General features: G+C 39.7%; 1 protein-coding gene across 2 annotated transcripts in view; it reads left to right on the top strand.

The window, feature by feature from the left end:
- Window positions 1-26184, top strand: part of Pappa2 (pappalysin 2) — a 233811-nt gene extending 207627 nt beyond the window's left edge. For both annotated transcript variants that reach the window (XM_048356418.1, XM_048356419.1), the window contains exons 22-23: window positions 22718-22816; window positions 25072-26184. In XM_048356418.1, coding sequence (XP_048212375.1) covers window positions 22718-22816; window positions 25072-25146 — 174 coding nt within the window. In that variant the 3' untranslated portion in view covers window positions 25147-26184. The remainder of the gene's footprint in view (window positions 1-22717; window positions 22817-25071) is intronic.
- Window positions 26185-26396: the final 212 nt, after the last annotated feature.

Below are 26396 nucleotides of genomic sequence, written 5' to 3'. Positions count from 1 at the left end.
GATCACATTTCACATATTTTGCTTTTCTTTTGTCACTTCTTATATTTGTCCCTTGAAATTAGTATACAAGTTTTATTATATGTCTACCTCTCTGTCTACATGTAATATACTTTTACAAGTTTGAAATTGTGATTTATCTACTGACATCACAATGCAAAAGATGAAATTTATCTCTGAAATCATCACATGTGCACACGTGCGCACACACACACACACACACACACACATACACACACAATCCTGCCTTTGTGGGTACTTGGTATTTCAAATCCCTAGGTCTCGTTTCCTTGAACCTATTATGTCAGCCCATACTTGCCCATCCATTTTTTTTTTTTTTTTGGCCAGTCCTGGGCCTTGGACTCAGGGTCTGAGCACTGTCCCTGGCTTCTTCCCGCTCAAGGCTAGCACTCTGCCACTTGAGCCACAGCGCCGCTCCTGGCCATTTTCTGTATATGTGGTGCTGGGGAATCGAACCTAGGGCCTCGTGTATCCGAGACAGGCACTCTTGCCACTAGGCTATATCCCCAGCCCTTGCCCATCCATTTTTAAGTTTCTTCAATGTTGAATTCTCTACTGGTTACCATCATTTCTTTTGGTCTCTTGTGTGCATTCCTGTTTTTTATTCCTTGTTATCATTGGACAAACAGATAAGAAAGAGAAGCAGCAAGAAGAATCTTTTTCCCCTAAAAAGTTGTCCAATGTAGTAGTAGTAGCAATGAGTGTAAAACAGTGTCCCTTAGGAAGACTTTGGATTAGGGTAGATGAGAACACACCTACTGGCTATTGGTGTCAATCTGGTGGAGAACATGGAGACCAAAGGTACAGGAGACGGAAGGGACTACAAATACTACTGCTTCCGAGTCTCATGGGAAGGGCATAACAATTACTATAAAGCTGGTAAACTAGGAGGTAAAATTTAGAAATACCAGCCAGATATGGCATGTGAAACAGCTTCTCATTTAGTTGGATAGACTTTCCCATCTTTCTTGACAGTTTTCGCCTTCCAGTTGCTCAGGATGACACCATTTTTCTATCTTCTTTACCTTCCATGTCCTATTCACTGGACTGACTGTACCTGTACAATTGTTCCACAATCCAACTACTTTTCTCTTGTTCTGCTACTGCCCACCTGATGTGAACTAGCTTTACCGGCATTTAGATCAACATAAATCTTCCTGGCTAGTGTCACTCCTCTGATTACCTATACATTCCTCTCAACATAGTAGCCAAAAATCCTGCTGAAATGTAAGTTAAGTCACAGCACTTCTCTACTAAAGACCCAACAAGTCCTTATTTCATCGGGAGTAAAGGCCAAAGTCCTTACAATGGCTTATATCACTCCACCAAAAATGTCCTCAATGATCATTTGTTGACCAAAACAATTTCTCACCCTTCCTCTCTGCCTATCTTCTAACACATAGCACCATAGAATTTCTAACACTGCTACATATCTTACTTTCTAACCTCCTATGTCATTTGTTGTTATCTTTAATGTCAGTTTTCTCCACTGTGTCTTCTTGGGGAGATGTTATTTAATCCCATTCACTGGTATATATTAATCCTCTAATGGGGCACTATAGTGACTAGCATATAGAATATGCCCATAATTTTTTGAGCAAGTGAGTTTGATAATCTAAGAATATCCACAGGGTGGCATCTGAGTAAAAAAATCTTTTTTTAATTGTCAAATTGATGTACAGAGAGGTTACAGTTTCATATGTTAGGCCTTGGGTACATTCCTTGTACTGTTTGTTACCTCCTCCCTCATTCCCCCATCCCCCTTCTCCTCTCCCCCCATGAGTTGTTCAGATGGTTTACACCAAATGGTTTTGCAAGTATTGCTTTTGGAGTCATTTGTCTTTATCCTTTGTCTCTCGATTGAGTAAAAAATCTTAAGAAGCAGCCTAGCAAGCATGAGCAAAGAAAAACTTTTGCTGACATGTGAAGAATAAAGACTGCCAAGAAACCCTAAGTTGTATGACTCCTTTAAATGCCTTTTCTATTCCACATTTTTTATGTTATTCTTAAGAGTTAGTATCTCCTTGTGCTAAGACATTGGGAGGTAGGGGTGAAATTTAGATTCCCAGGATCCCTTCAGCTCTTTTGAAGACTGTTTTTGTACTGGACGAAGAGGACATAATTCCCACAGACTGCATAACCCACACCAAAGTCATTTTACTCCTATAGGAAAAGAATCTCTCCCAGTTGTCTTAGAAAGTTCTTTTGACTCTCAAATGATGTATAATTTGTGAAAGTATGTGTAGACTGTAAAATGCTACACACATGTATTGGACCAACATCATTATTATCATCCCTGTGTGTGAGAAGTCTTTAAATGCAAGCCAAGGCTGAGACAGGGCAATTCTTGAAGTAACATATCACTCATGCTACCCCCTGGCAGTTTCTGCCAAGGAAGAGAAGGGTCTGCAGGAGGCATGCATGAGAAGCTACAGCAAGGACACACAGGGGCAACAGATATCCTGCTTGTTTCCTTTCAACTCCATCAGACTCCTCTCAGTCTTACCTCTGTGAGGCAGTTTTTGCATCTCTTTGATTTTATTAGTACATAGGCAGACACTCAAATTGTATAGCAGACCTTGATTAATCTGGCTCATGACAGCTACAATCTGAGGCTTCCTAGTAGCATCTCAGCATCAACCAAACAGCTCCCTATAGAGTTTCCTTTAAGTGTGTCACCATCCCCAGATGTACACTCTTCATCACATTTTGCCTTTAGTTCCTTAAACTGAGTAGCAAGAGAGAAAAACAAGGCCTTGAAAGCTTAGTCAAGCCAAACTAATCAAACAATACCCATGCACCTATTTGGGCAAGAGTCAGTCTTATTGTCTGTCCTTTGTCTCAATACTCTTAACCCAATGACACTGAGATATTAATTTACCAATAGGTTCTTCATGATTTCTTCAACCTTATATATTGTTTTCCACCCTATTTAAGATCAGCCCTAAAAACTTGGCAGGAGAATCATTCCAATAGGTCAGGAGGCCCCTGTGGCTTTTCCCAAGCGTGTTTTCCACAGCCGATTCTAGCCTACAAGATGCTTTGCAAGAATAAGTTGGCTTGAGATCTTAAACCATAGTGAGAGGCCACACTGAGGCTGCATTTCAGACTAGAGAGTCTAAAGCCAACAACATCTTTCTTGCAGCATGGAGCCTGGTGTCTTATTACACACACACACACACACACACACACACACAGGCACACACACACACACACACACTGAGGCTGCATTTCAGACTAGTGAATCTAACACACACACTGAGGCTGCATTTCAGACTAGTGAATCTAAAGCTAACAGCAGCCTTCCTACAGCAGGGAGCCTGGTGTCTCATTACACACACACACACACACACACACACACACACACATATACATGGGATTCTCATGAAAACAAGAGATGTCAGTATCCATAGGGCCAACCCATGCCATGTATAGCATGTCTTTTAACTTTGGATAACTATGTTTTCCATTCTACCCTCACTCTCTGTTTTGCCCTCACATTCTCATTCTCCCTATACCCACTGTCTATACAAATTCTCTCCTGATTCATACTGGGAAACCTCAAATTTTTATTGTCATTATTCTTATTACACACATTAGATGCTTTCATGTTCTAATCCAGAAATTTATGATAATGCATGCATGGGAAATATATTCCTACCTTTCTAGGATTAGCTACAGGGCTCCAAATTCCAGCACACAGCAAAGCAAATGTTCCCAGCCTCATTGGTATGAACCTCATACAAATTCTTAGTCTCAAAGTTTGCTGTTCCTCACCATGGCTAAGAGGTATGAAATGTCACTGCCTCTCTCTTCCTAACTCACTCCATGTTAACAAAACTACAGTCACTTCTTCAAGGCCATTTCTTCATTTTGTCACTTCAAATAGTATTTTCTGGGTGCCTACTACGGGTTTAGATTATCGAAGTGAGTAGGAGGTTTCCAAAACAGTATATACAATAAAGACTAATAAGCTTGCTATCTAAGCAGTAAAAATCCAAAGATATGAACCAAATCCACATGAAACTGGAGAAGAAAGCAGAGTTTAACCAAATGACTTGGTGAAGGACCTACAGAGAATCACCATCTGATGTGAGAATGAAAGATAATTGGGAGCATGTAGAAATTTAAAAATGAGGTGGGACATGGCATCAAGAAGACATTGAGGTATTATTGTTTTCTGTTATAATCATGCTTCACAAATGAGCCACAAAAATCGATGTAGAATCAAATCCATTCCACCCCAAGACATTGTAAAATCCTTACTAAGTTTCAGAATTGAGTTTGATATCTAGACTCAGGAGACTGACATCAGGTTCAGTGGTCTTTCTCTTTATCTGGATCCTCCATGGTGAAACTTCGAACTCCCTGTCTCCCACTCAGTCCAGGTACAAAGTAGAGCAGAAACAAAACAACCACAATAAACATTCCCATTCAAGAAGAGTAATGAGAGTCATATGAAAGTCATTGATTTACAGAAATTCTGAAATTCTGTTGAGCAAATGTTGCAAAAGCCTCTGTTGTGTGTGGGGGGAGGGGGTGGGGGGAGGGGGTGTTTCAAGGGTAATAACTTTTCAATATTCCCTGGGTGCAGCTCCCAGTTGATCATTCTTCGTGGTTCTTGGCTTTTGTCTTTGCCGTATTGGAAGTTGCTCTTGTCTTCTCATCCTCTTTGGTCATATAAATGGAGCTTTTGAGAAGCTGAACAGTTTTGTCAATCTATTTTCTCCTGTCAAAAGACAGAAAAGGTCTTTTTGTGTTCTCTTACAGTAAATCTCCTTTAATCCAAGTTAATGGTGATTTTGGCAACTTAGTTCTTCACAAGCTTTATGGCGTATTCATATTTTAATTCTAGTCTAATTCATATGCCAAAAATTATATTTGTAAGTCTTTTTAAGAACTCTCTCCATCCCTGTCTCTCTTTTTTTCTCCTCTCTCTCTAACTCTCTATCTCTGTCTCTCTGCCCCCTCTCTCTCTGTCTCTCTCAAGATTTAACTTGCTATTCTGCTCATGTGTCTTCTCTTGGTCAGCAATGTGACTGCTTTTTCCAGGAGTCATTTTACTAACTGCAAGGTTCTACTATGTACTACCCCACCCAATCAAAGGTCCTGACAAATGGTTTAATTATATTGTTACAACATGTAGGTCAGAATATTTATTAATGTATAATTTACTTTGAGTAAAGAGACATGGGGACTATTATTAGGGTTTGTGGGTGGATAATACATTTATTTCATAAGGCGTACAAAAAGGAATGAGCAGAGTTGGGAGGGGATATCAACTATTAAAAATTCAATGACTTCCTAGATATGGTGGCATACACCTGTAATCTTTGCACTGGGGAGGCTGAAGAAAGGAACTAATGAGGTCAAGGCCAGCCTGGGCTAGAGGGGAGGGGGCAGGAGGATGAGAGAAAGAGAAAGCGAGAGAGAGAGAGAGAAACAGAAAGACAAAGTCAGAGAGACAGAGACAAGAGAGACAGAGGACAAAGACAGGAGAGAGAAATTTTATGATTGGAGTATTAAAAAAATAAAGCAATTTTCAACTCCATAATATTGACTCTCAATAGCCATGGAGAACTGATTGTAGGATGCATGTTTATACCAAGCTTTGCAGACATTCAGTTCTGAGGAGATGGAAGAGAAAGAGAATAATGCAAAGTGAATAATATTGAAATACCTTGCACCTGTGTACAAAGATGACATAGGGAAAACCTTGAAAATTCCTCAGTAACAGAGTGTTGGGAGGATAAAATATATACACGCGTGAAACTTCACAGTGTGACTAACTCCTTTGTAAAATTGATGTACACTAAAATGTATGACAGGAATGGTGGGAGAAGCCACCACTGCAAGACAAGAAGTCAGTGGACGAGGGAGAAATAACAGTGAATATGGTTGCAGTACTTTATATACACAAATGCTTGTTGTTTTTTTCCTCTCAAGGTTGGTGTTCTACCACTTAAGTCATGCATCCACTTCTGGCTTTTTCCTAGGTAACTGAAGAGAAGTGCCTTGCTACCTTTCTGCTTGGTCTGGCTTTGAACAAAGATATCTCAAACTTCTAAGCAGTTAGGATTACAGAAATATGAGTCACCAGTGCCAGGCTATATTAGTGCTTTATTAATGTGTGTGTACGTATGTGTAATACTCATAATATGTGTATATATTATGTATCAATAGATGTATTTGTGCATATATGAGACACACACACGTATATACAAAGGTATGTATGTATACTGCAATGTAAGGCTTGAACCCAGGGCCTCATGCATGCTGGGCATGTGCACTTCCACTAGCTTTGCTCCAACCCTGATATTCGTACTTTGAATGGCCGGTCACATCAGCTCCTAGGGGGCAGAAGTCATATTTAATTTTCTGTGTTAATAACCATTCCCCACTGATAACTTAGTATTAAGCATTCCATAAATATTCCCATTTGACTACGTATTGCTCATTTTATTCTCATTTTTGGCTGTTCTTATCATGTATTTGTTGGTAACTGCCTTCAGCTTTAAAAATAGAATTATTTGGATTCAGATTTAAAAGTAGTATTAGAATTAATAGAGAAGCCAAGAAGCATCTTGAATATGCATAATGCAAATGTGAAGGCTCTGAACAAAGAAAGATAAAACATATGCCAATGTCCTCTACCTTGTTGTTCAGAAGTTTAAAATGTGTAAGCTTAATTTTCAACTCTATTGCTCATTCCCCAAGTGACCTTGGGGCACAACCCTTTGTCTCACTTTTACCATCAATGGAAAATGGATAATGAAATTAATCTGCCTCACCAGGTGATGTGATAACTAATTAAAAATGGGATTAGATTCAACTGAAGTCTTTCTAATGTGAGAAATATTGAAGCTAGTGATGCATGTCTGAAATGCTGTTAAATTTCTAGCATGAGGCTAAGACTATGGCCTAGTGGCAAGAGCACTTGCCTCATATACATGAAGCCCTGGGTTTGATTACTCAGCACCACATATATAGAACAAGCCAGAAGTGGCGCTATGGCTCAAGTGGTAAAGTGCTAACCTTGAGCAAAAATAAGCCAGGGACAGTGCTCAGGCCCTGAGTTCAAGTCCCAGTACTGGTAAACAAAAATAATTCTAGCATGGGTCTCTAGTTCTGGACCTACTTGTGACCCAAACATCATTGTAACTAAGATGAGGGTACCTGTAGCCTGCCTGTATTGGCCATATTTTCCCTTCCCTGGTTTTAAGCCTAGCCAGATGCCATCCCAAATGGCTTAGGAACAATATAATAGGATCCAAGGGTCATTTTACTTCTGACATTTGCTTTCTGCTTCTTTTTTTTTAACTTTTCATATTTTTCACACATCACTGAAAGTTGGGAAGTTGATAAATAAGAGAAATAGCTAAAATGATAAATCCACTGTATTATTCATGTTTCTGGCCCATGATCAATTAGTGGGAAATACCCTGCCAGTTAGAGTTAGGTTTTCCAGCTTTATATAGAAGATATTTACTTCTACGTCATTTTGAGAGTGTTATGCGTGCTCTCATTTCCCCCCTAAACCTTATCTTCTTGATAGGGTACTCAGAAAGTACCACATATAAAAGCCATTTTTTGCCTTAATATCTTACCTTTTTCTTTAAGTTGCAGATAGGTTTTAGTTAGCTCCTTTCCAGAGAAATAGGGAGAAGAGCAGATACAGTGACAGGGATGGATCAATTGGTTATTAAAATTGTCAGAGGGGCAGAGTCCAATGTGGAGAGTGGGGTGATGAAGGACAATGGAGAGGCCAAGGGATGACAGACAAACTTTGATACAGCACTGCTGCTGATAGTCAACTGTAACTAATGGAGCACACAATCTTAAGCTCAGTACTTTCCATACAGAGCTTTGCTTAAGAATTTTGTTCACCTAATGTCTATTTCATGCATTATTCTCTGCCCTATATTGAGCAAGGCAAATGGTAGTATCTGTGAGTTACAGAACATAGGAAAGAGAGGAAGAATGGGGAGGATATATAGCAGCCTCCCCTATGAGGTTTGTGTTTCACCTTCCTAGGCAACGAGCCAGTGTTACTCAGAATCTCACCAGGCTTACTCTGCTCAGAAAATGATGGCAGAATTTGCTACTGGTAACAGGGTAAACTTAATAGCATTATTGAGTGTTTTCTCTATGTCAGAGTCATTTAATGAGGAACTATTACAAAGATGAAGAAACTGAGTAGATGGCAATAAGTTTTTCTTCCCAAAGCACCAGAGCCAGAAAATGTGGAACCAATCGATGAAACCAAGGAGTCTGGTTGCTAAAGTGCCCATTCCTAAACTGGTAGGAGGAGTCAAACTAGAAAAAAATGAAAGCATGCAATGTAAACTAGGAATGTGAAATTTTAGAAGAATTTGGGGTGCTGATTACTTGCTCAAGAACTTTCCTTGTCTTTGAAAGCTTTAAAACAGAAGAAGAAAGGGTAGAGGAGGTATGTCAAGGAACTCTGCTTAGCAAGGATCAGAAACAAGAGCACATGTTGTAAAAACAGATGCAGTTGATCAGAAGATGAGTGGATAAGATACACAGACCAGCATCCCGTAGATAAAGGGAATGTAAACAAGACACTTGCACAGAGAATAGGTTCCATATGGGTGAAAGTGAGGCTGGAAAGACCAACCAATTAACAGAAAACAGAACAGCCGGGTTGACAACCCAGGATGACGTGACAGGTTGAAAAGGAGAACCACAAGAATCAGCCTCACAAATTGAATTGTGCATAGACACAAGAGCTTACAAAACAGACGGAGGCTAAAAGAAACAAGACTATTGGCAAGAAAGTTTTCTAGAATAAACATGACACCTCCCTCTCGCCATTCCTCAACTCAGCTTGGACCTGGATATTTCTGGGGATGATCAAATAGTCCATCTAAGTTGTGGGCAAACAGCATATGCTGGGACCCTCTAGACTTCTGTTTATGGGACAGAACAAAACAAAACAAAACACATACAGGATCTCACCATGAGCCAGAACAGGGTCTGTTGTCTGATTGTGATCTGTCTCATGACTCCATTCTCAGATTATGTTCAGGATTCTTTCTAGTTCATTTTTCAGTGAGCAATTTTTCTGAGGAAAGTACATGACAGTTTCAATAGCCCAAGTGTCATAAGCCTCAGTCTCCATCCATATTCTCTAATATTACTATATTTCAATATAAGTACTCAACACTATTGATGATCTTACTTCACAACACTGATTCCCATTTTTTCTGTACCATATTATAAGCAGCCAATTCTGCTCTTAGTTTGAATTGCTTTAAGTTAACTTTTACCTGCTCTGGGCCCCTTGAATTCTTTTATTGAATATTTTCTGTCCTTGGAGCCAACCTTTGAGTCATAACTCTTATCATGTTGTTCTGCTCAAACGTTGCTTCAGTTGCTTCCTATTGTCTTCATCATATGGCTATGATTCCTCTGGATGGAGATTTTGACATAGTTCCCAACTTTGATCATTAATACTGAAAGCAGAAAACTATAGACATATCTTTTCTTTGTCTATCTCAAATCTTGGCAGATATTTACCTTCCTGCCGGGATTATTCTCCTCACTTCTCTGTCCAAATCCTATCCATCCTTCAAAGATTAGCATGAATCCCATATACTTTAAAAGCTTTCATACAAGACACCATCTATTATGCCTTGTCCCTTTTGGTACTTCAATAGCTCTTCTAAGTGATGCCATTGATCACTATGATAATGTACCCTTCATTTGTTTGTGCTTTCTTCTCTTCTATATCAAATAATGTCCAAATTCTATCTTACTCAGAGTTCATGCTACAAAAGCCACTTCAAGGCAAAGACACTATCATTAATAGAATCCACCATGGCATGTACAGGAGAGTCACTAAGCCTGGATTGAGGGAGTATCCCAGGATTCTCATGAGGAACATCATGCTGGGCTCAGCATAGACGTTTTGCCATTAAATATCTTACATTATACATTTGTCATGAATTTCTAGACATTAACCTTTCCTAAGATGGAAGGGGGCAACATCAAAATGTAAGTTTCGTGAGAGATTGGACCATGTATGCTGTACTGAGAAACAGAACAAAGTGTATTTTTAAATTAATTAATTTATTGTCAAAATAATGTACAGAGGGGTTACAGTTTCATATGTAAAGTAGTGAGTACATTTCTTGTCAAACTTGTTACCTCCTCCTTCATTTTTCTCCCCCCTCCCCAGTTTCCTCCCTCCCCTCCCCCGAGTTGTGCAGTTGGTTTACAGCACATTGTCTTGTAAGTATTGCTTTTGCATTGGTTCACCTTTTACCCTTTGTTTCTCCATTTTGGTGCTCCCTTTCCCTAGTTCTGATAAATGTACATACAATACCCAATGTACCAAAGTCAATTACAGTGACATCATGGGTAAAACCATGGGGAAGAAAGACAAAAGAAAAAGAAATAATTTCATATGCTACATTGAAAATAACAACAACAAATATAAACCACTTAGAAGACTAATGCTGGAGGCAGTACGAGTGTCAGAATGGTGCTAGTACGGGCCAGGACATCACAGTTGCTCTATATCTTGGCTACAGGCACATTCCTTTATAGCTCTGGTCCTTAGTCTTTTCACATATAAGTAAGCACAATCCTGGTGCCCATTTCACTGATAATTATAAGGATTCATAGTATACAGCATATGCCACATAGGAAATTAAAATATATGATGCTTTATATTTTGTTTAAATAGTTTCACTGATAGGTTTGTTCCTTATGTCTTGGACTTATAAAGAAATTGTGTATGTATGTGTATGTGTGTATGTGTGTGTATATACATGTTTGTCAAATAAAAACATGTGGGCAAGAGTGTGCCTCAAGTAGTTGACTGCACAACGGTCCTGAGTTCAATACACATATGTGCATATATGTACATGCGATTCCATATGTACATATCATATATGTATTGCATATATATGAAAGAACAGAAGAAAGAAAAGGAGTACTATGATGAGCAATAGACACAAAAATTCAAAGAAATTAAATGTGGTTCTACCCAAAGCAGAACATGGTGATCTGTGGAGAGTTGGCTATGGAAGAAAAATGGGAAATCAACTACTTTGGTTTCCTTCAGCAACTCCTCTCATCCTAGGAATCTTTACCTTCAACTTAGTATTTCCCTTAGTGGTTTTGCCTGCTTGGGAAGATAGAGAGGCAAGAGGAGAAAAGGATGGAAAGAACAAGAGAAAATGGGAAAGAAAAAATAAGACATTCAGCAAACAGAAATCTAGCCAAGAAAAATATTTAATCCAAACAATGAATAATGTCATTTTCTCCCACAGTTTGCATCCCCAGTCATCTTCCACAGGCAGACTTGGGGAGCCAAGAAACGCAAAGCTGCCTGGCATGTGTGTATGTGTGGTAAGGGGGCAAGGGGCAAGCACATGTCTCCGGGATGTGGTAGAACATTCCAGTGGCCAGTTCAGCCTGCCCCAATCTCCCATAAACTGAAGGCTGTCCAAGGATCTAGAAGAGCAGATTCAGGGAAGTATAGGCTCAAAGTCCATGCAGGACCCTAAGAGCCTGCTTTAGGCCTGATTCCAGGCCCACACAACTTTCCTTTATGTCCCTCTGTGGCAGGATTGTAACTCTGAATTACGCCTACTTCTCAGGTTTCCTATCATCCATGCATCCCACAGTGACATGGGTTCCTGAGCAAAGCATGTGTCCTTAAATGTTTTAAGAATATGGAGAATGGGGCTGGGAATATGGCCTAGTGGTAAAATGCTCATCTCGTATACATGAAGCCCTGGGTTTAATTCCTCAGCACCACATATATAGAAAAAGCCGGAAGTGGCGCTGTGGCTCAAGTGGCAAAGTGCTAGCCTTGAGCAAAAAGAAGCCAGAGACAGTGCTTAGGCCCTGAGTTCAAGCCCCAGGACTGGCAAAAAAAAAAAAAAAAAGAATATGGAGAATAACTGAACAAGGACCAGAAAGAAGGAGCAGAAGGATTGGCCACTTACACAAGTGGCCAGAAGCAGGCACCAGAAGGTCCCACCCCTCTCAGCAAGGTGCTTAGAGTACCTGAAATGTATGTTTCATTTGTTTGCTTTTTTTTTTCCTCATGGGGCTTGAACTCAGAGCCTGGGCACTGTTTCTGAGTTTTTGTGCTCAAGGCTAACATTCCACCACTCCCAGTCACAGATACAGATTTAGGTGGTGACTGGTGACAAATGTCTCACAGACTTTCCTGCCTGGGGTGTCTTTGAACTGCAATCCTCAGATCTCAGTCTCCTGTGTAGCTAGGATTGTAAGCATGAGCCATCAACGCAGAGATTTAGTTTGAATTTTTAAGCTTGGTGTCTGTAAAAGTCTACTTTGATTGACCTGGAAGGTCAAATGCATTTTAGGGATAATTATTAATAATAAAATCTAATATCTGTGGAGGTTATGGGACAATACAGGGAGAAGTAACCTTGTCCTAATGGGAAGGTAAGATGAATTGGAAGTAAAAACTGACTTGTTAGTTTACATAGTTGATTCTGGGGAGATTCCACTCTTCCAAAATTCCCACACATTCCTTGAGCACCAACCATAATGTGTCAGGTAAGTGTTGATGCACATGGCTCAGTGCAGATGGAGAGAAGAAGGAGTGGAAAAAGGGAGAGCAACATGGCCATGACCTTGCTTCTTTGGTCCTTTCAGAATTAGAACCTCCTGTGTTCAACGTCTCTATTTCTAACCTAGAAACACAGTAGGCTGACTTCAATTTGCTACTTGGAGGCAGAAAACTCCCTGAACAAACAGTCATTAGGCCATTTTCTTCTAAAGAAGAAAGCCAGATGCTATGCAGCAAGACAGTGTCAGGACGCCCATTTTACATCTGTTGTGAAAACAAGAAAAACAAAATCATGAGAAGTAGTAGGCTGGCCATCTTCACAAGCAAGACAACATAGAGCTCTGACAGTGTGCCATTGTTAATTCTTGTGTGAGTTCAACCTCAGACCTCTTACAACAATCAGGCCACCTGAAGGTCTACTGCCAGCCATTACTAGACAACATTTTGAGAAATATTTCTGTGTGGTTCAAGGAGAGAGGATGATCCTACCATAAAGACTTTGATGACAAAGAATGAGGAATCTTTGGCATAAATCTATACTTGAGTGTATGGAATCATCTGCCCCAGATAAAAGGGAAATCATCACTGCTCTAGTGCTGAAAGAGAAAAACGGTGTTTGGGTGGGGTATTTTTTATTTGTTTGTTTTAGGTCATAGAGTTTAGATTTTATTATAGAAAGGCCAAGAAGTGACTCAGTGATCATGAAGATTGGTATAAGGAATGGAGTAGGCCTGGGAATGGAGCACTGGGTGCTTTCATATTCTGTAAAGTTTTAATGACAGGTGGGGTGTGACAAAAGGCAAAAGGTATGGAAGAGCATTCCTTAGTGATCATTTGGGTGTTGGGAGAGCCTCACAGTAATAGCTTACAGCAGGGCTTTCGGTGGAAGGACGGACAAAGACTGCTCAGACTTGTGTGTGACTATGTGGAGGGATATGCTGTTCTCTTGCCTACCTAAAGAAGCAGGATGCTAGCTGAGGCAACATAGTTCTGGCACTGACATATGTGGGCTCCATCAGAACCTCCCCCTAACTATCCTGTCCTTGCTGCCATTAATAACCAATTCTGCCCACCCCTGCCTAATAGTAGGCAAAAGCCAGTCATGTTGGATTTTGTTGGGCTATATATGTGGAGTAGGTTGGTGTATTTGGACCTGAGTTGGGGAACTTGTGTAACTGAGCTCTATCTACTATAGCTACATGAAAGAGGCTAGGGGAAGATTATTTAGGGGTGGAAAGTAAATTCCAGAAAGTTTTATTTCTGTCTTTCTCTGGTGTCTTTCAGGGAAGAGATGCCTGTGATGTTTTGTATTTTCGCATAGGTTAAGATTACCCAGGTAATCCTTATGATTTTGAAGACTGGCCTAATTCCCAGAGCCTAGGCAGGCTTTCCCTGGCTTCATTTTTTCCACGTCCTAGACTCACTTCCAATGCACTTGACCCACGCTCCTTCACAAAATGTGTGTTCATAGTTGAGACAAATGGGCAGAAGACTATCAAAGATGACAAAACACATGACTTTGCCTCTGAGGTGCTGGTGACAGAATCTCCAGTGTTTTCTGACTAGAGTCTATTTTCAGGGAACTCATATACAAGCATGCAAAAGGAAAAGCAGTGGAAGTTTCCCTGAAACATTCATCATGCTGATTTATTGAGTGCTTACTAAATTTTATTCCACATGTTTAAGATAGCTTACAGAGGGGCTGGGGATATAGCCTAGTGGCAAGAGTGCCTACCTCGGATACACGAGGCCCTAGGTTCGATTCCCCAGCACCACATATACAGAAAAAACGGCCAGAAGCGGCGCTGTGGCTCACGTGGCAGAGTGCTAGCCTTGAGCGGGAAGAAGCCAGGGACAGTGCTCAGGCCCTGAGTCCAAGGCCCAGGACTGGCCAAAAAAAAAAAAAAAAGATAGCTTACAGAGGAAGAATATTCAGATGGTGTATACAGTTACTTCCTCCTACCTCCAGAAATAGGTGTATACCAGTACTCTGCTTCTAGTAAAAAATACATAAATATACAACACACCTATACAATTAAAATATGCATGTGTATGAATCTTTCTCAACTCTATATTTATTATCTATATTTATGATCAAGAATGAAAAAAAACACAGTACTGGATGTTCTTAAAAGCTAGATATAGGGGCTGGGAATATGGCCTAGTGGTAGAGTGCTTGCCTTATATACATGAAGCCCTGGGTTCAATTCCTCAGCACCACATATATAGAAAAAGCCAGAAGTGGTGCTGTGGTAGAGTGCTAGTCTGAGTTCAAGCCCCAGGACTGGCAAACAAACAAAAAACAAACAAACAAAAAAACCTAGAGATGAGTCTATGTTTTGTGATCGTCATAAAACAACATGCCTAGTAGAATCATTCTAGGGGAATAATGAAAAGGAGTGATCTGGTCATAAACTCTGCTGTTATGGAAATGGTTATTTTCTGGGAAAATGCTGTGTCTGGCACAGCATTATTGGCTGGAACTACAAAGATGATAGGATCCAGAGTCTGCAGTAGTCTTTCATAATACGAAGGTCTGCAGCACATGTGCACAAAATATCCCATTTTAACCCCGAGGTTGGAAGAACTCTTTGGATGCAAGAAGGCAGATGAAATTTTCCCAGAGGTGATATCTAAAAGTATTCCTGCAAGATCCATCTCAAGATATCTATTTTATTTGTAACCTTTTGGGTAGATGCCCAAGAGTGGGGCAAGAACACACTAAAGCCACCAGCACAACAATGTTCATCGCAGCACAATTTGTCATTGCTAAAATATGGAACCAACCCAGATGCCCCTCAGTAGACAAATAGATCAGGAAAATGTGGTACATATACACAATGGAATTTTATGCCTCTATTAGAAAGAATGACATTGCCCCATTCGTAAGGAAATGGAAGGACTTGGAAAAAATTATACTAAGTGAAGTGAGCCAGACCCAAAGAAACATGGACTCTATGGTTTCCCTAATAGGGAATAATTAGCACAGGTTAGTCACAGCAGAGGATCACGAGAGTTCAATAGTCATGCCCTTATGAACGCATAAGATGATGCTAAGTGAAATAAATGAACCCCATGTTATGGAAACGAGTGTTATATCACCTTTGTAATTACTTTCAACATGCCATGTGAAACCGTAGCTTTTGTTGTTGTTAATGATCCTCTTGTATCCCCTTCCTGTGGTTGTCCCCGTGCTATCACTGTATCTCATCTGAGTACCCTGGATACTGTATATGCTGGTATTAGAACTAGGGAAGGGAAAGGGAATATCAAAATTGAGAGACAAAGGATAAAAAGACAAATGACTCCAAAAGCAATACTTACAAAATCATTTAGTGTAAACCAACTGAACAAGTCATGGGAGGAGAGAGAAAGGGAGAGGTGGAAAGGGGGGAAATGAGGGAGGAGATAACAAAGTGTACACGAAATGTACCCACTGCCTTACATATGAAACTGTAACCCCTCTGTATATCGTTTTGACAATAAATAAGAATTCAGAAAAACACACCAAAATGATATCTATTTTAAATATTTAACATTCTACAAGATGACTGTAGCAATCCTACAAATGTGAGCCCTCCTATCCCAAGGTGGTGAATGCTGGAGGAGTAGAACAACTCTATTTATTTATTTTGTCAGATGACTGCGGTGAGGAGAAAAGAGCTTTACTTTAATGCTATGAGTCCCAGAAGTCAATGCTTCTGTGTTGCAGGCACCTGTTCATGTGCTTGGAGCATGGTGTTGCTTCTTCCTGGGAATGCCAAGCTCCAGGGAATATGGGTCTCTCCAGCGCCAAACTTCAGAGTAACTAGAGTGCTAAGATCCTCTTTAGGATAAATCTAGCCCACAGCTGAGGCACTGAGAAGTGATGTTGTGAGGGTGCAGGAGAATTGAGATTAACTATATGGCCTATTCTTTATCTTTACAATGGATTGCTGTGTTCACTTTCAGTTAATGGGTGCATACCTTAACCTCTTTGGTAGAGGGGCCCAAGCAAATTCATTTTTTTTGAGATGACTACAATCATCAGAAAATAGGAGTATACTATAGCAAGGAGAATATTAGAACCCTAGAATAGATCTAGGCTCTTTTCACAGATAGCACTAATGAGCCATGAAAGCAAGATGGTTTACCTTTCAAAGCTCCATTGTGTCGTTTGTAAAATGGAGATTTTGTACTGAGTAGTTTTCAATATCTCCTCTGTCTTTTGGATTTCATCTGTGCATACTCCTTTAAAATAAATAAGCAAGCAAACAAGCAAAATAATCTCTCTTTAAACATTGTGATTTCATTTCCTGACATATACCCTGTGGTGGGATTGCTGAATCCTGATAATTCAAGGAACCCCCATACTACTGTCCAAAGTCAGGTTCCCATCACAGGAAATAGTTCCCTCTGCCCCATATCTATTGCCAGCATGTTTTATCTTTTTTTGTGTTAATGATAAGCAGGTAGGGTTCTAGTAACAAGGCATCAGTGAGAGGTACAAAGACCTCCCAATGTTTGCTTGTAACAGGTCTTCAATATTTGTGATTTTTAAAGTCTTTGGGTATGAAGCTCAGGAAATGATCATACTAAGCAGAACTATAGAGTCTTGGTCTATTTATCTGCATCTAGAGACTAAGAACAAGTGATTTATAATGAATGAAAGTTTATTGGTTGAAAGCATGTCTGGACGCTGAGAAGTCCAAGATCAAGGAGTCAGCATGGGCTGATGATCCTTCTGGTACATTATCTCATGGTAGAAGATAGAAGAGAGTAGGGATGGAAGAGAGGAAGACAGACAGAGAGAAAGATACAGAGAGAGAGAGAGAGGGGGGTACCTTTTAATTTTTTATCTATTTATCTATTTATTTAATATTTTTGTTTGTTGTGGAGGTTGAATTCAAGGCCTGGGCACTGTCCCTGAGCCTCTTTTGTGTTCAAGGCTAGTGCTGTACCAGTTGAGCCACAGAACCACTTCTGTTTGTTTGTGTGTTTGTTTTTAATTTGAAGATAAGAGAGTTTCACGGGGACTTTTCTTCCTGAGCTGGCCTCTAACTGTGTTCCTCAGATCTCAGCCTCCTTAGTAGCTAGGATTCCAGGCATGAACCACTGACTCCCAGCAGAGCAAGTGAAAAAGGGGCAGAGAAAGGGGAAGACAAAGAGAAAAGGAACGAGAAGAGGCCAATTGGTCATTATGTGAAGAACTCTTTTCTGACACCATTTATTAGAATAGAGCCCTCAGGACCCTGTCACCTCTTGAAGGTCTCACCTGTTAATACTTGATTGGTTTGGGAGGAAATAAATATTCAAGCTCAACACAAGAAAATGAAGATCAGATGAGATATCATCATTTAGGTGAAGATTCAGAAACAACCGTAAATTGGTACCTTGATTTGTCTCCATGTACACAGCTTTTTTCTGCTGTGAGGGCTCTATTATGAGTTGCACCCGAGCTTCTTTAGAAATGAGCTCCTTTGGAGCATAGTGTAGCCCAAACAATATGGATAAATAGAGAGGGTCTGATTTTTCATTCTCATAATGTGATAGTTTGTTTGAAAATAATATGGAGAGAAAAAAAATTTTGCTAGCAAGAAAAGTTTTACATAACATCTTCCAGTCTAAGATACTCCTCAAGGTAATAAAGTAAGAATTGGCTTCAAACTTTACCAATATGGACTCAGAACCCTTTGGCTTAGATTCCAACTGGCAAGGTATCAGAGCAGAAGGTCTGAAGTCCAAACTGTCTTCCTACAATATACCTGTGGTCTTGAGTTCTATTGTGAACTATAGAAAAAAATAATCTTCTTAGTCTGATTCAAGGAACAGAGATATTACCAATCATCAGTCAACCTTTATGGAACTTTTCTGAGAGTGGACTCTGTAGGTAGTCGTTTTCTTCTTTTCTGCTGGTCCTGGGGCTTGAACTCTAGGCTTGGGTACCGTACCTGAGCTTTTCTGCTCAAGGCTAGTGGTCTAGCACTTGCACCACAATACCACTTCTGATTTTTTGTGTGATTAATTGGGGATAAGAGTCTCATAGACTTTCCTTCCCAGGCTGGCTTCAAACTATGATTCTCAGATCTCAGCCTTCTGAGTAGTTAGGAGTACAGGCAGGAGTCACCACCACCCAGCTTCTGTAGCTAGTCTTAAAGACCTGTTCCTTTTGGTTTTTTTTTTTCTTAATCCTGTTCTTTCCCTTAAGGAGTTTTCTCATACTCCTGTTTCTTACAAAACCATGTAGTGCTATGCTATTCTATATAGGGGCTAGATATAACTGAAGCAATCTCTTAAGGCAGATTTCTCCTCCTTAAGAAATGTAGGTTAGATCCTTTTTTCATGTCTGTGTCTTAGTGTTAGCATTGAGCTACTATACTCAGCTAAGATTGCTTCAGTGGGTTTCCTCAAGGACTAGAATCATGTTTAAAGTCCTTTTTATCTTTACAACAGTACGTGGTATAGACACTGATAGGGAGTGAAGAATATTGAGCAACTACATAACTAGTATAAGCAGAGAAAACAGAGAGAGCCACCATATCTGAGGCTGTCACTATGATAACCACTGTAAAAAGGAAATGTCATTGGACAGAGAAGGGTTGAATTTATCCTATCATAAAAGTTCTCTCCTCTAATAATAGCATTTATACATGAAGAAGAAATTATGTTCATCTTTGGTAATTTCCAAGGGTGTGGAGGTCATATAGGATAACCATTTCCTCTTTTTCTCTTTTTGCTTCATCTTTTATAGTCACTTGTTTTGTTGTCTCAATTTCTTAGGCAACAACTTCCCCCAGGAGGCTGGAAACATGAGCTTTACAGTAACACCTAAAGTAGGTGTAAAGTTTATACATCATAAGATGGTAGTCCAGGTACTCTCTTGGATTTATTTACTTTTTCTAAATTCTTTTTTTCCCCACCCTAGGAATAGAAATCTAGGCATGGGTACTGTCTCTGAGCTTCTTTTGTTCAAGGCAGGGGCTCTACCACTTGACCCACAGTGCTACGTCTGGTTTTGTAGATAGTTTATTGGAGATATGAGTCTCACAGCCACAATTCTCAGGTGTCAGCCACCTGAGTAGCTAGAATCACAGGCATGAGCCACCTGCATCTGACACTTTTGTTAAATTCTAAGGGCTTAAAAGTTTTGCCTCAAAGATAAGTCACAAAATGTGTGTATATATCTGCATGTGTGTCTATGTGTGTTTGTCTGTGTGTGTATATGAGTACATGTGGGTGAGAGGCACATTTATCAAGCCTTGCCTACCAATATAGTGAAAATAATAAATATTCATCTTGGTGACTTCTTTTTTGTGTAAGTAGTTAAATGTCAGGTTAACAGACATTTTCCAAAGATGTTTTCTTTTCATTAGCATAGATACAATGAAAGTGAGAAGTTTATTCATTTAGGGAATTTGAAACATAGACTCACCTAGAATATCATTTTCTGTTGTTTTGGGGTAAGTAAGGTGCACTAGTGGATGGTAAAATTCACCCCCATGCACTATGGACCTAGAAACCAAGCCTGACATCCTCTCTTGGGAATGTTTCCTGCAAGAGAAGTGATGACCTAAATCCGACACCTTTTGGATTCTAAGATTTAAAATCTCCTCTACATTCAGCCTTCAGATACTTTCAAATTTTGGATCAATTAATCATGTTTCCCTTCCTATTTTTTTTCCATTGTAACTTTGGATTCAAGATGTCAGACTTCCCAGGTATATGTTTCCATAGGAGACTGTGTTTGTTGAGGGTGGAGTGGTTGTTTTGGGCAGGTTCAAGGGTGGGGAATCAATGAATACTAATAGGTATAGAGTGCATTAGGCACTTGGGACTTTCTGATCTTTTCTCTGTATTTTTTGTCTTTTATAAACCCTCTTCTCTCTCCTGATGATCCTTGAAGGGAAGGAAATTATTTGGGGGCCTCAAAGTAAAAGCTCAGTGGAATCTTGGGAAGGTCACCTAGGCTGTGATTGCTGTTTTTGACATAGCTTTCTTCGTATTTTCGAGATGAAAAACATTCATGCTATAAACTCTGCAAAGAAATATTATCCCGGATTCTTTACCAAACCTATTCAAAGGTGTAGGCTGTTCTTATGAAAATATATCTTTAGGTACCTTTAGTAATACATTAGGAAGAACATATTTATATATGTATTAAATAGTATTTTGAGAGCTCCTTTGGATTTTTATAGATAATAGCATGGGACAGAAAGGAGGGATGGATTAAGTTTTGCCAATGAGTCAGTCAAGGTTGGAAGAAAAGTAACAGATGTCATGTTGGATGTGTCAAAGACACTCCCAACATCTTTGAGAAAGAGAAAAGAAACTGGAAAAACCTCAGAAAATGTAGGTGGTCCTCTCAGAGAACCCCTAGATGCTAAGGATGCACTAGTTCTATTTCATCTCTCATTGTCCGGCTGCAATTTTGGACCTACGTCCTGACTGTATAGTTATTCCAAGTTCTTTAAAGCCAGAGTAACTGGCTCAAGTATTAAGGACATATGCTTATCTCAGAATCTTTGTCTTTTATCCCAGTGAAGCCTGTGTGGAAAAAAGTTCATTTGGCTTCTTCCTTCTCATGAGCATTGCTGTACAGCTGGGGGATAGCTGTTGAGATGGGACCTACCCACAAGTAGCAGCTTTTCAGTGGTTGGCAAACTGGTATACAACTGGAATGAAATGTTCAAGTGACTTCAGGACCTCATAGAATAAATCAAACATTGAAGTAATGACTTGGATGAGCTTGTTCTGATGTAACTCAATTACTGAAAATTATTTAATGGCCATTTTTTAGTTGAATGATCTATCTCCTCAAAGCACAGTGGACTATTTCTATTTGACATTTAAGGAGGGCAGGGAAGAGAAGTGAATGGAACATGTAAACTAGAAAGTAACCTCAGAATGCTATAGTTCTGGGACCCAAAGTGTTTGACCATAAGACCTTTCCTGAGGCTTTGCATTTGGGCATTTGCTTGGAAAGATGATCTGCCAATGTTTTGGAAGAGATGGACTGGATAATAAAACCTCCTGGATGTAGTGGGATCATGTTTCTCTTTGGAGATAGCCCTGTCTGTGTAGAAGCAATGTACTGCACCACTGAATTTTTTCTGCCAGTTCTGGGGCTTAAACTTAGGGTCTAGGCACTTTCCCTGCAATATATTTTGCTCAAGGCAATCACTCTACTACTTGAGCCACTATACCACTTCTGGCTTTTTCTTCTTATTGGTACTGAGGAATAGAACCTAGGGTTTCATGTATACTAAGCAGGCACTCTAAAACTAAGCCACATTCCCATCCCCGCTGAACTATTTTTTTAACTGCTGGTTGCTGTTCTTATCACACATTCCCTTTTGGGGTGAAACAGTCCATTAGCTCTGGTGTAGCCTAGATGCCTTTCCCACGTTCTTTCCCATCAGCTGGCAGCAATAGGAAGAGTATTAGCTCTTTCTCTTCTAACCCTAGGACTAGCGTCCATGAGTCATGTGGTGACACATGTGGGGATATTCCAGTTTCAACCTTGGTGTCCTCATCTTTTGGACAACACACTGCAGACAGGCACCAACTGAGTCTTTGTAGCCTTTAAATACTTTTAGAGTCCTTAAGTAAAGGCTTCAGTGCACCAGGCAAAGGGCTAGAGGTTGTAGCTTAATAGAAGCAGCTCAAAGCCAAGACATATGACAGCTAGTGCCAAATTCTGTCTAATTCTAGCTTTGCAGTACCTAGAGTTATCATCTCCATGCATCTAAATAAGATAGAAGTTTTCAAACCAATCTTACCTAAAACTCAAGTTTTTTCTGAAGGTAGTAAGAGCTGTAATGTGTGAGACTATGTGTAATCTATGTAACTCCAAAGACCAGTTACTACAAGAAAGCAAAATGATTGGTCAAGGAGTTTAACCACCCATCCCAGACCTTACACTAAGTCAGAACCTCATGCTATAATTGAAACTGGGCATTTCTGGAGACCCAGGTTTTTACTTCAAGGTTTTTCCGCTTCTTGAGAATCCATCCTGCCCTTGGGTACTCTCTCATACTGTCTGGAATTCTACAGATTGGGTTGGAGGGTGGTAGAGGTGAGTGGGAAAGAAAGGGGAGGTCTAGTGAGGCTACTTAGAGACCACTGGCTCTGTCTCCTTAACAGCCTTTCCAAGCAGATGGATGGTGTGACACTATCAACAACCGGGCCTACTGCCACTATGACGGGGGTGACTGCTGCTCTTCCACACTCTCCTCCAAGAAGGTAAGATGGCACTTGGGACTCAGGGGAGGCAAAGTGATTCTAGGACCTGGGTGGTTCTCCTTTATGGTGTATAATGAATGAATATGGGAGCTTCTAAATTTGACAGGATTGAGGATATTTAGTGTGAATCCTCAGGAAACATTAGTACTATGTCTCTTTATTCCTGATATTTTCTGGCCATTTCCAATATGAAATAGAGAGTGAGAACACTGTATGAGAATACTGATCCTAATTTGTCAACCCAGTGGCCCAATGCTAAAGCAATAAATTTTGCTGCTGGAAGTCTCATACTCACTCCAGGGAAATCTGTAGGCCAGAATAATAATGGTCTCTTCTTCCGCTTGAGAATTCGGGATTGCCAACAAAATGCTTCTATTTATTATTCATCTAAACATAATAACATTAGATAGTACCTTAACAGCCCATGTTGAATGAATGGCTCCCACAAGCCACCTAGAATACTCATTGGCCCCTATCCTGAGCAGTAGCCCTTTACTTGATGTGCTTTATAATCATTATTCTTAGCAGAGAGTCTCCAGTCAAGTCTGCAAAATTAAGTAGACTGAAATCTTGTACTAATATGAGTAGATATTCAAGTACTCCAAAGATATTTGAAGCTGTTTGACCAAACAATTTGATGAATCAAAAATGGACATATGCTGTTTCCTTGCATTTCTCTACATGCGTAAGATGATTGTCTATAAGCAGACTTGAATACTCTCTTTTTCACAAATATTGATTGATCACTCACAATGTGCAGGACACAATTCTGAACACATATATGCATTAACTTACTTAGAGCAGAGCACATAATGGTTTCTCATATCATTATCCAATCTGGGCCTCTTTTGTCTAAAATAGAACAATAAATTGTGACCTAAGAGAAAGAGGTTAAGATGTTGGACAACTGGTGAGAAATCAGGCTACCTAGTTTTCCTTCTCACTTGTGAAAGTAATTGGTCAAGGCTCCCATTCCTGTACAAGAAGACATGGTCACTTAGGAGGAAAGCAAACAATTCTCTCCCATCTCACACTCTGTAAACCTGCTCATTGATTTCAGTGCCTCGGGCCAATATATACAAAATTCAAGATTGTTGCTATAACTACTAAGTCACATTTTATGTCAATGTACACATATACTTAGAAATTTCCCCAAACAGCCCCATCCATTCTCTAACCTAGATGCCCAACCAGCAAATAAACCCATCACTAAAAATGTATTTAGAATTCGAATTGTGTCTTATATGACCGTTTTTTCAAAAATCATATTTCATTGACAATGCCCAAAGAATATAACCTTTGCTACTTTTCCATGTTTGTGAAACATGGAAATCAAGCCACTTTGATCATATTTCCAAAATTTCCAGTTCTTTTTGGTGGGAGTTTGGGGCACACAAAAAGAGGTGTGTAGGGGGCAATGAGGGAGGAGGTAACAAACAGTACAAGAAATGTATCCAGTGCCTAATGTATGAAACTGTAACCTCTCTGTACATCACTTTGACAATAATAAGAAAAAAAGAGGTGCGTTGGTAGCAAGGTAAACAGGAGAAGACCAACTTTTGCTGAAGTATCTTTGGCATGGAAGAGGGATTATTATGTAAAACGAGGGTAGTAAAGCCAAAATGTATTATATACACAAGTAACACAAAACATGATGCTTATTAGGGCATCAGAGATGATTTCAATGCCTAGAGAATGCCCAGGAGTCAAAATCACAGAACTAGCCTGTAGATTCTGAGCTTTAACATTATATTGTCATTACTCTAAATGAAGCCACTCAACCTCCGGCCTTCTAAGTAAACACAAAATAGTAGTGTATATATTTCCTGAATTTAAAGGAATTTTGTTATATTGAGAACAGCAACAAAGATAATATTAGACATCAGTAGGAATATTAGAACAGAAACTAATTATAAGTGCCTGACAATATATGTAAAAAACCATCCATTTATTTCAACCACACAAGAAGTCTCTGGGATAGTATCTGTTATCTTTCTCACTTTCTATATAAAGAAAGCCAAGCAAGGGATGCTTACTTTGTCCAGAATGACATGATGCATAAATGAGAGAAGCAAGTGTTAGTGTCAACTCTCATAATATTAACAAACAATTTTCTACTTCTTCCTAGACTAAGTGAGAAAATCAAACTTGCTGAAAAGGAGGAAATTTGACACATGTGTACGTACGTGTACGCGTGTGCATGCACTCTTACACACACACAATGCATTATTTCAACCTGCCTTTCTTTCCCCTAGGTCATTCCATTTGCTGCTAACTGTGATCAGGATGAATGCACCTGCCGAGACCCCAAGGCAGAAGAAAATCAGTAATTGGGAGCAACCTCCTCCCTCCTCTACCCTGGAGGCCACCAGAGAGAGGAAACAAAGGGCAAATGAAGAAAAGAGGCCATGTAGTGGAGGAAGATTATAGGATGGCTTGTTTAGAAATAGAGGAGGATGTGTATAGGTGCCAACTAATACATTGAATAGCCTGAATAGTGAAGAATTATAAGCTAAACTTTCTTTAAGTGTCAATGGGTTAAAAATGGAAGGAGAAATATAATAAACAACACCCTCCTCCCCTGACTATATTCTACTCAACCCTATCCTCAACTTTTTCCCTACTCCCCAATTGTACCCTGTCAATTGCTCAGCCCCACCCAATGTGTACACTCATGTCAAAACATCAGGAGAGAAGTTGAAAGGGACACTGTTAATACTGGCTTCAAATCAATTAACATCTTTTAGGGTCTGTCTACTCTAAACTGGCCCTTTCTCTTTCTTTTGTGTAGTCTCTTAAATAATGGTAGTTATTAATTCTTTATGAGTATTTAAACATAATTCTATAAATATTCTATTTTTTGCTCTTTACTAAGCTAAAAAGATTATCCATTGTTCCACACATGCTGCTGAGAAGTCCACGTCCAAAATTAATGCTGAGGCTTTGAGGACACAAACACCAAGTTTTCCTGCCATCTTTTTATAGAGAGAGACTGGCAGGCTGAATGGGAAGTGGGAAGAGAGGAGAATAAATGGAATTCAGGATGCTAGCATGTCAGCTGATCATCTTTTCATAAGCAGAAAGCTAAACCCATTTAAAATGATATGCAGGCTGGAAAAATAATTCAGAGAGACATGGAAAATGGGGCATGAGAACTCATTAGTGATGGGTCCAGGAGATCTAGACAATGATTTAGAAGTATCTATTATAAAATCTCCATATGAAATTTTCTCTATTTCTCAGTATGCTAAGCTGGAGTTGGTGAGGCAATATTTTCTCTACTTCTCTTTGGACCTCTTCAAAGTGTGGGTGTCAGTCAGGTAGTCGGCCAGTCAAAAAGTTTTTATTAGGACTCAGTCTCTAAATACCAGAAACAGGAATTTACACAATCTTCATACCAAGTGATGGTCTCACTCCTTGTTAGACGTCCAAACCTTGGCCATCATTCACAGCCATTTCACCAACTGTTGATTTTCTATGAGAAAGTACTTTAGAAATAAGATGATATCTAGGTGGGAAGACAGGGAGGCACAGGCCAAATAAGATCAAAGAAAGAGCGATGAGAGGTCAGGGTGAAACC

The sequence above is a fragment of the Perognathus longimembris genome, chromosome 11, assembly GCF_023159225.1.
Source record: "Perognathus longimembris pacificus isolate PPM17 chromosome 11, ASM2315922v1, whole genome shotgun sequence".
NCBI lineage: Eukaryota > Metazoa > Chordata > Mammalia > Rodentia > Heteromyidae > Perognathus > Perognathus longimembris.
This window is presented reverse-complemented; position numbering and strand designations above follow the sequence as displayed.